The sequence below is a fragment of the Crotalus tigris genome, unplaced genomic scaffold, assembly GCF_016545835.1.
Source record: "Crotalus tigris isolate CLP2741 ecotype Arizona unplaced genomic scaffold, ASM1654583v1 scf7180000019553.37968852642:3898890, whole genome shotgun sequence".
In the NCBI taxonomy this organism is placed as follows: Eukaryota; Metazoa; Chordata; class Lepidosauria; order Squamata; family Viperidae; genus Crotalus; species Crotalus tigris.
Window position 1 is genome coordinate 1429077 of NW_024097591.1, and position 10831 is coordinate 1439907.

At 46.2% G+C, this 10831-nt stretch overlaps 1 protein-coding gene across 1 annotated transcript; it reads left to right on the plus strand.

Annotated features, from left to right (window-relative positions):
• The first annotated feature begins 842 nt into the window (after nucleotides 1-842).
• YIF1A (Yip1 interacting factor homolog A, membrane trafficking protein) lies at nucleotides 843-7476 on the plus strand. The gene is made up of 8 exons (XM_039363347.1): nucleotides 843-1047; nucleotides 1814-2034; nucleotides 3065-3169; nucleotides 4257-4335; nucleotides 4957-5014; nucleotides 5412-5567; nucleotides 6072-6165; nucleotides 6519-7476. Exons 1-8 carry the CDS (start codon nucleotides 1017-1019, stop codon nucleotides 6666-6668), a joined length of 894 nt encoding a protein of 297 aa, XP_039219281.1. The 5' UTR covers nucleotides 843-1016; the 3' UTR covers nucleotides 6669-7476.
• The last annotated feature ends 3355 nt before the right edge of the window (nucleotides 7477-10831 follow it).

The window sequence follows — 10831 nt, forward strand, 5'->3', positions numbered from 1 at the left end:
TTGTCTGAAATGGTATAAGGTTTTCTGCCTGAGCAGGGGGTTGGACTAGATGACCTCTAAGGTCCCTTCCAACTTTACTATTATTATTATTGTTGTTGTTGTTATTAAATGGTATAGGTTATAATCAAGTGGGTTTTTTGTAAAAAAAAAAAAGAAGTGCCAGAACTCACACGTGTCATACAACCCGCCTTGCCTACTCTACAAGGTTCCATCCAAAAAAGATGCCAGAACTCCGTTTTGGGCGTTCAATGAGAAAAAAAAAAAGCCCTGTGTATATCTATATGTATATATGGGAGTTGAAGTTCACGAGTCTTACAAGTTTCCAAGTTTGGGGCTAGCTGGTCTTACAAATAAGGCTTAGGGAACTGTGGGCCACTAGATGTCTTATTGAACTACAACTCCCAGCACCGCTCGGGATCGGCCATCTTTCCCAGACCCAGCCAATCAGAAGGAACCTCTGTAAGGAAAAAAAAAAAAAACCACAGGCAATTTCCTCAACAACAACAACAGCAACAACAAAAAGCCGCCTTTGCATCTCGCCACTTCTTCCTACCAGTCGCCAGCTCGGCTAGACCCCAACTCCCATCATCCCCTGCCGCCGCCTGGCACCCCAAACCTCGGTTGCCGCCCAAACTCCCGGGAACGCCTTTCTCCCCCCCCCCGCATCTTCCCTCCTGCGCGTGCGCGGAAGGGCTTCGGAAATGCCGAGTGAGCAAACCCCGCCCCTTTGGAACCTCCGCCGGGCGAAATGGATACATTCTCCGCCAATCGGCGCGCGGCGCCTGCGAAAGGATACAAGCGGCAGCCAATGGGAGCGGCCGCCTGGGCCGCGCCGGCGCCTTTGAGGACGTGGCTTAGAACCTCGCTCTTTTCCTCTTTTTTTTTTTTTTGGCGATCTCTTCGCAACTTTGCTGCTCGGCTTCTATTTTTTTCAATTAATTAATTTTTTTTTGGTTTAATTTAATTAACGACCGTCGATCCGTTTCCGCGCGGGGCGGAGTGGATCGAGGGGCGCCATGGCTTATCCCCCTGGTTATGGGGGGCCAGGTAGGTAGGAGGGGGGAGGGAAGAGGAGGGGGACAGGCCGGGTGGATCCAATGGGGGGGAGAATCGGGGAGGGCTTTTTTGGGGGGGATCTTAGCCCGGGAGGGGATCCACCATTAACAGCTCCCCCCTTCCCCGCCTGTTGCTTTTGGAGAGGCCCACTGGATCCCAGTGGATCCCTAGCTTGGCTCCGGATCCACCAGATCCTCCGGGATCCCTACATCCGGCTGGCCGGTCGGGGCCCTTCCGGGGTGCATTTTTGATTTAACCCCGGGCTTGAATCAAATCACCCCAGCACCCACTAGAGCTAGTTGGGCAATTCACCCCAATTTTTGACTTTGCACCCCCACATTTTGGGGCAAGGCAGAGCTTGGAGGGGGGGGTCGATCCCGAGATCCCGTTCTGGGGGGGTGCCAAACTAGCTATTTTCTATGTTGCTGGGGGTTGCTTGGCGGGCTTAGAAGCGGAGTAAATCAAATGCACATCTAAATTAAATATTATTTATGATGTGAATTATTTAGGATATAAATAAATATTAAAGTCTGGTTTCTCCTCCCTTGGAAGCCACCCCAGGTGTCCCTTCGGAGAGGGTGATCAATTGAAGGATGAATAAACTTTAAAACGGGAGGGCAGATTTAGTAAAGCACACGTAGGCGTGTTCAGTCCTGTGCTGAGTGCGAATTCTGGATTGTATCCTATTAATTGAGGGCTGCTGGCTGTGGGGTTCCCCTCTTCTCCTCCTTCTCCCTAATTTTTTTCCCCCTCGCAGGCTCCAAACACAGGGCCAGGATCCCCCCTGTGCCACAATCTACGGACGCCCCCCAGCTCTTTGATGACACCAGCTCAGGCTACGGTCCACCCCAGGCGGGCTACCCCACGCCAGGGATCGACATGAGTTTCAACCAGATTTTTGCTGACCCAGTTGCTAACGTCGCCGTGGCTTACGGCACCTCCATTGCTTCCCAGGGTAAAGACATTGTCCATAAAGAGGTAAAGGAAAAAAATTGAGAATCCTCTTTTTAAAAAAATATATATAGATAGATAGATATAGATATAGATATAGATAGATGATAGATTGATAGATAGATAGACAGACAGACAGACAGATAGATATTCTGATTCAAATGCAATGCAGTGCAACGTAACATAATATATAGGATTAAAACTAAAAGTCATTTAGTTTTATTGGTGTCAGAAGCACCTACAAACTACAGACCTATAACATTCAACACTGAGCAAGTAAAATAGGCATAAAAAATGATTCAGCACGTTTAAAAGCACGTGAACTAAAAGAGGATTAAAACTAAATGTCATTTAAACTAATTAACCTAAACATTTAGTTTTAATCCTACAGATTTTGTTATATTCCATTGCATTGCATTCTAGTCCATTGTAAAGATAATCATACCATTTATTTTGTATTTTCTGGCCCTGCGCACTCATGTGTGAAAAACAGGGCTGTTGACTTTTTAAAATAAAATGAGGTGCACTCTTCACTGTTTTTTTTAAAAAACAGGTAGTTTTTGTAAACATTGTCTGGGACTTCATCCCGAAAGCAAAGTTATGCACATAAAAATGAAATCTATATAAGTTTCATTGTTTATGTGTATAACTTTGCTTTCGAGGCCAAGCCCCAGATAATGTTTACAAAAACACCTGTTTAAAAAAATGCTTAAGAAAGAACCATTTATATATATACATATATAAAATTCTTAAGGGCCTTTTCTGATCTGCCCCTTTTCCAGATCTGCATTTTAGTTTTTTGCAAGAAAATAAGTCACACTGTGGGTCGAATACAAATAGCAAATTTATTTGATCGCCGGTTCTATAAAATTGAAGCTAGCAGCCATCAACCATCAAACCATCTTGTCAATGAAATGCCCCTTCGCAAATAATCTTGAAGCCTCTTTTCAACCGGACACTATACAAATCAAACCCCAAACTCTTAGGGGGATGACTTGATCCCCCGGTGAGACGGCCGGCCTTGTACATGGAATAAATCTCTCTTTTTTTCTTGCAGATTCACAGATTTGTTTCTATCAACAAGCTTAAGTACTTCTTTGCGGTGGACACGACGTACGTGATGAAAAAATTAGGCGTATTAGCCTTCCCTTACATGCACCAGGTAAAGAAAACAAGGTGGTCCTTAAGCGAGTCATGAGCCTGATTTTTATTGGCATGGTGGTGGAAAAAAAAAATCACTGCAGTTCTTAAGTGAATTGTGTGGTCATTAAGCGAATCCAGCTTTCCCTATAGCTTGTTGGAAGCTGGTGGGAAAGTTGCAGAGGGCACTCACATGACCCTGGGATGCTGTAACCATCATAAATATATGCCGGTTGCCAAGCAACGGAATTTGGATCCCATGACTGATACCCTGCAACGGTCATAAGGGTGAAGACTGGTTAGAAGCTACTTTTTCCAGCGTAATAATTTGGAAAGGTTGCTAAATGAGTGATTATAAGTCGGGGGATGTGTGCATATAGCAGGCATGTTAGGAATTAAAAGGGATCTGCCTTCATTGCAGAGTTCGGGTCTTGTCAGATTCCAGCAGCCAAGACGTATTTCTTCACTTAGCTCGGTTAGCCTGTGGAACTCATTGCCACTGGAAATAGAAAACACATTGGGGAACGCGTTGGGAGGCTAAATCGAATATCAGAAGAAAGATTCCTTTTAGGGAAGACTTTTGAGGCTCTCTCTGCAGCTGAAAAATTGAACTAGACCAGTGGTTCTCAACCTGTGGGTTGGGACCCCATTTGGGGGTCGAACGACCATTTCACGGCGGTTGCCAAACAACGCATTCTGCCATTTTTTCCCCCTTTTCCTTAGCTGTGCTTACTCTCTTTTATTCTATTGGCTTTTGAAAGCCAATAGAATAGACTCTCTTGAATAGAGTCTAATTCTACTGGCTTTCCAAAGCCAATAGGAATTGTCCAGGCTGTCTCTGCCCTGCTGAGCCCGCCAAAAGTCCCAGTCTGCAAACGGTGCTGCACCTGTTGAGTAGTCCTCGACTTACGACCGGTTGAGTAGTCCTCGACTTACAACCGGTTGGGGGGTCGCGGCATTAAAAAGGTTGAGAACCACTGAACTAGACACTTTTTAAATTTAGTGAAAAAATAAAGATTTTTTTTTTTTTTTTTAGTTATTTTGGAAGGGGATGGAAGCTGTGGATTGATGATAGGCAAACGCATAAATTGGTGGGGTTTTTTTTGTAGAATTGGGAAGTTCGGTACCATCGTGATGTTCCTCTCACTCCCCGCCAAGATGTCAACGCTCCCGATCTCTATATTCCTAGTGAGTCGTTTTATTTTATATTTTTTTATTCTGAGGCTGTCATAACTCTGAGCAGTTATTAAACCACCGAATCAAGGACCACGTACTTATTAGGCTTTTACGATTCTTAGATTTATATATTGTATATCCAAATGTGTGAGTTTTGCTTTTTTGACATTTTTGAGTTATTGTTTTTTTTTTTTTAAAGGATAAACTCTGCACGTGTTTTGAGTTGGGTAGCCCGAACCATCTCAAACAGACATGCATAAAAGCAGTTAGTTTAATAATCCGATTAAATCGATCAGATAAGTGATGTTCAACCAGCCAAAGGTAGAATTGCTAGTTTAGGTTTGCTAGGAGCAATTTTATTTTATTTTTTTTAAAAAAAAAAAACCTAGACTCTTGTCATTTTATGGGACAAAGAGGTAATCGCAAGACATTATCTAACCACGGACTTTGATTTTGTACTTTTAATTACGGAAGGGCTGGAGAAATCCATCTGGTAGAATACATTCCTGTTGGACCTTGCTCTTTAAAAAAAATAAAATCACAATATTGTAGTTCTGCTATTGAAAACAAAAACGCTTTCCAACTCCAAAATCTGGAGGCTTTTTTTTTTAAATAATATTTTCTCCTCCACAGGTATGGCCTTCATTACGTATATTTTGCTGGCAGGGATGGCCCTGGGGATACAGAAAAGGTACGGAAAAATTCTTTTATTGCTTCCCAGTTTTGCATCTTACCAAAAGCGGGGGAGGTTAGGAAGTGAGTTTGGGTTGTGGGTGGAAGATTTGAGGCCGGGCATAATGTAGAATTCGGCAAGGAGCAGATTGTAAGTGGACCTCGATTTACATGAGTTTAAATGGGTTTTCATCCCATTTTACGACCTGTGTTTTGGCCACCCTGCAACCGTCATAAGTGTGAACCAGGGGCCCAAGCGTCCGAATTTTGATCAGATGAGTGTTGGGGATGTGGCTTCCCCCATTGACTTGACTTGTCAGGCTGGGATGGTTGTGAGTTGTCTCTTGTGGACACCTGCTGGCCTGTTGGAAGCCAGACCGTGAATCATTCGGGCGTCACTTTTTCCACCCGCCCAGGTTTTCCCCGGAGGTCCTCGGGATGTGCGCCAGCACGGCCTTCGTGTGGATGGTGATCGAAGTTCTCGCCCTTCTCCTGGGTCTCTACCTTGCCACGGTCCAAAGTGATCTGGGCACGTTTGATCTTCTGGCTTATTGCGGCTACAAATATGTTGGGTGAGTTAGGAAGGACCTCTCTGCTTCGCGGATTAGAGTCTGTTTCCCAGAAGCCCCCACTGACACAAGCTCCTTGAATTCGACGCTGTTTCCTATAGCTGTCCAACCAATTTGAGGCTGGGTGAGTAGCGGCAAATTCCTGACTTAACAAATTGGGAGAGAAAGTCTGTTAAATCCCAAAGAAGCTGTTGGCAAACTGCGAAGAACCTCAACAGCATGTCTTGAGTATTGAGGAGGATGTGAATAGAACAGAAATTAACTTTGTTCAATTCAAAATTAAATTTAAGCACCGCTTAAGAGTGTTATGGATACAGTGGAGCTGTCCGTTATTTCAGAAGGATTTGTCCGTTGCATCAGACGTCTGTTAAATGAAGATCCTTTGCTGTGATTCAGCATTGGGAGAACGGCTCGTTCTTTGCTCTTGGGTGTAAAGTTTGCCCAGTTTGGAAGGATGTGTTAAGTGCACACACAAAACACACACAATTCTTTATTTCTCCTCTCCAGAATGATCCTCAGTCTGGTCGGGGGCTTAATTTTTGGGCTGAATGGCTACTACATTACTCTGGCATGGGCGTCCTGTTCTCTTATGTATTTCATGGTGAGTCCGACTGTGTTCAGGGTGGTACGAATGATTTGGTGACTTTGGGGGCCAGTCCCTCCCTCTCTCAGCCCAACCCACCTCAAAGGGTTGTGGTGCAGGGGAGCAAGGAGGAGGAAGGAAGGGGGGGGAAGAAAGAAGGAAGGAAGATTAGGTAAGTCCGTCACCTTGAGCTATTTAAAAATTATAAAAGCAAAGTTAAACTCAAGCCAAGGTAGATTTCATATCCCCTCCCTTTGGTGCATGATGGACATAGGAACTCCACCCTCAAGCCAGCTAGGCGCTGAGAGATTTAGTTGACAAACAAGGTGCCCATCTAAACATGCTTCTGATGCCCGTCTCTGCCCACCCAGGTGCGTTCCTTACGGATGAAGATCCTCACTTCGGTGGTACAAGATGGACTGAGCCGGACCACCGGACGGGCGCAGATGTATGTCACGCTAGGCGCCGCTGTCTTTCAGCCTTTGGTTTTGTACTGGTTGACGGCCCAGTTGGTGCATTAAACGGAGGAGACTTTGGGGTGCACTTCCTCCTTTTTCTGTTTCAGTTCACCCCTAATTTCGCCGCTCCCCTAGTTCTCTTCCTGGGCCCCCCTCCCCAAAAATTCAAGCATGGGGCTCCACGGAGGACAAGCGGGGGATCCATCCCCTTGAAGAATGACGCTAAAGGCAGCGGGTCATTCGCACTCGTGACTCTTCTCAACCAGGAGCAGCGGAAGCTGTCCCGCTGTCCCAGTTGACGCTTGTCCACAACTCCAAAATTGAAGTCCCCTTTTTGTTGTGTTTTTTTTTTTAAAAAATGGGGTAGATTCGGCGGTCTTACTTATAGAGGCAGTTCAGGATTTACTTGAGTTGGATGAATTTTGAGCCTTTCTAGCACAAAAATATGGATTTTCTGTTTTTGCTGTCTCCACTGGTGGTCTTCTCGCCAGGATTGTGGGTGTAGAAATGGTGTTTCTCCACCGTGAAGATGGGTGGGCTTCAAGTCCCAGCATTCCATGCTGGCTGAGGAATTCTGGGAGTTGAAGTCCACCTATTTTCCGAGGGGCTGAGACTGAGAAGCACCGATCTAGAACTAATCCAGTATGGTTCTTCATTGCCGAGAAGTGAAAAAAGATGCAAAGGCAGAGATGAAAAAAATAAAATAAAATAAAATTTGAAGTGTGAAGAGTTTGGGTTGGACTCGCCTGTGGGGTGAGGAGAGGAATCTCTGTTTGATTTTCTACCGTCGTTCCCTTGACGGATTTTTTTGGTTTTCTTGCACGTGTGATAAAAGTTTATAAAACTCTGCAGTGGGCAGAACAAAACTGGCGAAGGTGTGTCCTGTATGTATTTTATTTTGAAGACGTTTCCTCTGCAAGCGGCTGGATTTTTCCCAGCATTCCCAAAACAGGATTCCTGTTTTCCCAGGGTTGATCACCAGGAAGGGATCTGAGTACAGGTAGTCCTCGACGTACGACCGCAATGGAGCCATTTGTTTTGTCCCGTTTTGCAATCTTCCTTCCGCAGTCCTTAAGCGAATCGCTCACTTGATAAGTTAGTAACTTATGGCTGTTAAGCGAATCGGGCTCCTGCTTTTCCGAAGGTCGCAAAGGGGGATCACGTGACTCCGGGACACTGCGACAACCGTCATAAATACGAGTCAGTTGCCAAGGGTCCGGATTTTTGATCCCATGATGCTGCAACGGTCCTAAGTGCGAAAAAGGACCATAAGTCACGTTTTCCCACTGGTGTCGTGACTTCAAATGGTCATTAAATAAAAGTCAACGTTTCAAAAGGCGAGTTAAAGTGAGGCTGTCCTCGGCTTAACGGCCGTTCCGCTTAATGGCCGTTTGAAGCTGGAAAAAAAAGCGACTTGCAATCGGTCCTCCAACATATGTCCGTTGCAGCATCAACACAGTCAAAGTTTTGAACCGTCCACACACCCCCGGCGTGAATTTACGACCGTCGCGTGGATCGCCATTTACAACCCCCCCCAGGAGCGAAATGAGCGGAAGGAAGCCACCTGGGGCTTAATGGCCATGCGATTCGCTTAAGGACCCCCGTGAAAGGTGAAACTGCAATTCGTTGAACGCTGACCACGTGGCTTAGCAACAAAAGCGCCAGTCCCGATCCTGTCACCCTGGAACAGTTTGAGGAATCCAGCTCTCCACATCCCCGTCCTCTGGGCCAGGATGATGGGAGCTGCAGTCCAAAATGAGGAGGAGGAGGAGATTATTCTTCTCGGCATCCGTTGCTAGTTTGCAGCAGAGAGCAAAGATCCGTTGCGAAGAAAGAAAAACAACAGGTTAAATTGAAGGTTTGAGGCTTTACAGTATTTTGGCATTTTAAAACCTTTTCTTCCCGGCTGTTAATTCCAAAAAAGCCCCCTCTCCATTCCCCAATTCTTGGGGTACCTCCTATTTTCACGGAAAATAGAAATTTTAAGGTTTCTCCCGGCACCTGCTCAGCGCTGGAGGGAAGAGCCTGTAGATAAGAAGGAAAAATAATTCCATTTTTCCTGAGCTAGGTGGCAACCTCCGCTGGCATTTGAAAAGAACATTTTGCAAAAAAAAAAAAAAAAAAAACCAATGGGGGGGGGAACACGTCGCTTGGCAAGGGAACACAAAAGAAATCCTGATGTGTCTTTTTGTTGGGTTTAGGAAATGGTGTTTTCTCCAACCATCATTTTCAAATCCTCATTTCTTTTTATTTTTTATTTTCCCTCTGCTCTGGATTATCTTTAATGTCCCGTTTTGGGGGAGCAGAGCTGGCCTTCCTAGCCCCCCCAAAATGGCTGGCGATTTGCAAATGTAGAGAAGGAGGGTTATTCTCGTTCTTCTTGCAGGTAGTCCTCGGCTTTACGACTGCCCAAGAGCTCAGGTTTTCAGTCACTAAGTGAGACTGAGCTTTGCTCCTACTTTTGTGACTTTTCTCCGCCACTGTGGTTAAAGTGGATCCTTGTGGTGTTAAGTTAGTAACCCGGTCGTTAAGCGGATCTGGCTTCCCCATTGCTGATCAGAAAGCCGCAAAAGGGGATCACATCACACACACACACACACGGGACGCTGCGACCGTCGTAAATACGAGTCAGTTGCCAGGCATCTTGACTTTGGATCATGTGGGGTTGCAACGGTCGTTCAGTGGGGGAAAACGGTCCCAAGTCCCTTTTTTTCCCAGTGCCGTTACGGTCACTAAATGAACCGTTGCAAAGTGAGGACTTGCGGTATGTCGCATCGGAAGCCTTCGCTACCTAAGCTGGGAATCCAGGCGCCTTAAAATAATTTTCATGCTTACGGCGGTCGGTCCTGCAGGCAAGTGCATGCAAAGGGGGGGCAGGCCTCAGTTTCCTCCAGCGTGTTTGGGGTGTCACTAATACAAAAAAGGGGGGGGGACGAGGAGGAGGAAAGGAAAACTAGCTGTTCTAGGCCTGGGGACAGAAAGCCCTCCCCCATGTGCTTTGTGTGTGTGTGTGTGTGTGTGTGTGTGTGTGTGTGTGTATGTCAGGATGGTTGCAGTGTTTCCAAGAGCATCATAGCTGGGGGAGAGAGAAAGACAACTCAATGCTGTGGGGGTGGCTGGATGGAAATACAATACCGTGACACGGCTCTCTTGTGCTCTTTGCACGTGTGTGCACGCACACAGCACCCACATTTCCTTTCCCCCCCCCCTGCAGTGGCTGCTTGGATTTTTTTTTGGGGGGGGGACACCCAGCAATAACCCACCAGGTTTGAGGAAAGCCCCCCCCCCCCATCTGGATATCCGGTTTTGCACCCAAGGTGCCTTCCTTCCTCTCCTTCGTTATTTACTGACGTCTCTCCCTCTCCTTTTTTCCTTCCTTTCTTTCCTCACTGCTTTCCTTTCTTCCTTCTCCTCCCTCGCTCCTTTTTGGAATTCCCTTCCTCTTCCTTCCATGCCTTTCCTCCTTCACCCGTCTCTTTCTCTCCTTCCTGCTTTCCTTCCCACCTCCATCTTCTTTCCTTCCTTTTGTATTTCTTCCTTCCCCCTCTATATCCCTTCCTTTGCTGCTTCCCTCTTCCTCCTTTCCTTTCTTTCACCATGTTTATCACTCCCTTCCCCTCCTTCTATCCTCATTTCTCCTTTCTTCCTTCCCCTCTAAATCTTCCTTTCCTTCCTTCCTTCATCTAATCCTTTCTTCCTTCCCCCTCTAATCCTTCCTTCCTTTTCCTTCCTTCTTCCTCTAATCCTTCCTTCTTTAATCCTTTCTCCCCTCTAATCTTCCTTCCTTCCTTCCTTCCTTCTTTCCTTCCTTCCTTCTCTAATCCTTTCTTCCTTCCCCACTCTAATCAATCCTTCCTTATTTCTCTCCTTCCTTCCTTCTGCCATCCCCCCGTTTCCTTCCATAAACCCCTGCCAATTCCCAAGCACCCAAATCCTGACAACGTAATCACGTGGATGCTGCGACAGTCATAAGGGCGAGGACCGGTCGTAAGTCACCTTTTCTGGTGCTCTTGTAACTCCAGTCGCTACGTCGAGAACTATCAAGGTGGCACCCCCACTCCAGGTGTCCAGACGCCTTCCAGGTGAGCCAGCAAATTTCCGAAGGAAATCCACCTTCTTTTCGTTCACACAAGACAGCGGAACTCCTGGCCACAATCAAATCATCGTCTTTATTTCCAACAGGACTTTGTTTTATACAGTGGCCCCCAGGAGGGGTAGAAGTGGGG

Coding starts and splice junctions, on each gene's coding strand:
- YIF1A (XM_039363347.1), top strand. CDS start 1,017: ATGGCTTATCCCCCTGGTTATGGGGGGCCAG. Junction 1,048..1,813: donor CCCTGGTTATGGGGGGCCAG/GTAGGTAGGAGG, acceptor TCCCCCTCGCAG/GCTCCAAACACAGGGCCAGG. Junction 6,166..6,518: donor GTTCTCTTATGTATTTCATG/GTGAGTCCGACT, acceptor CTGCCCACCCAG/GTGCGTTCCTTACGGATGAA.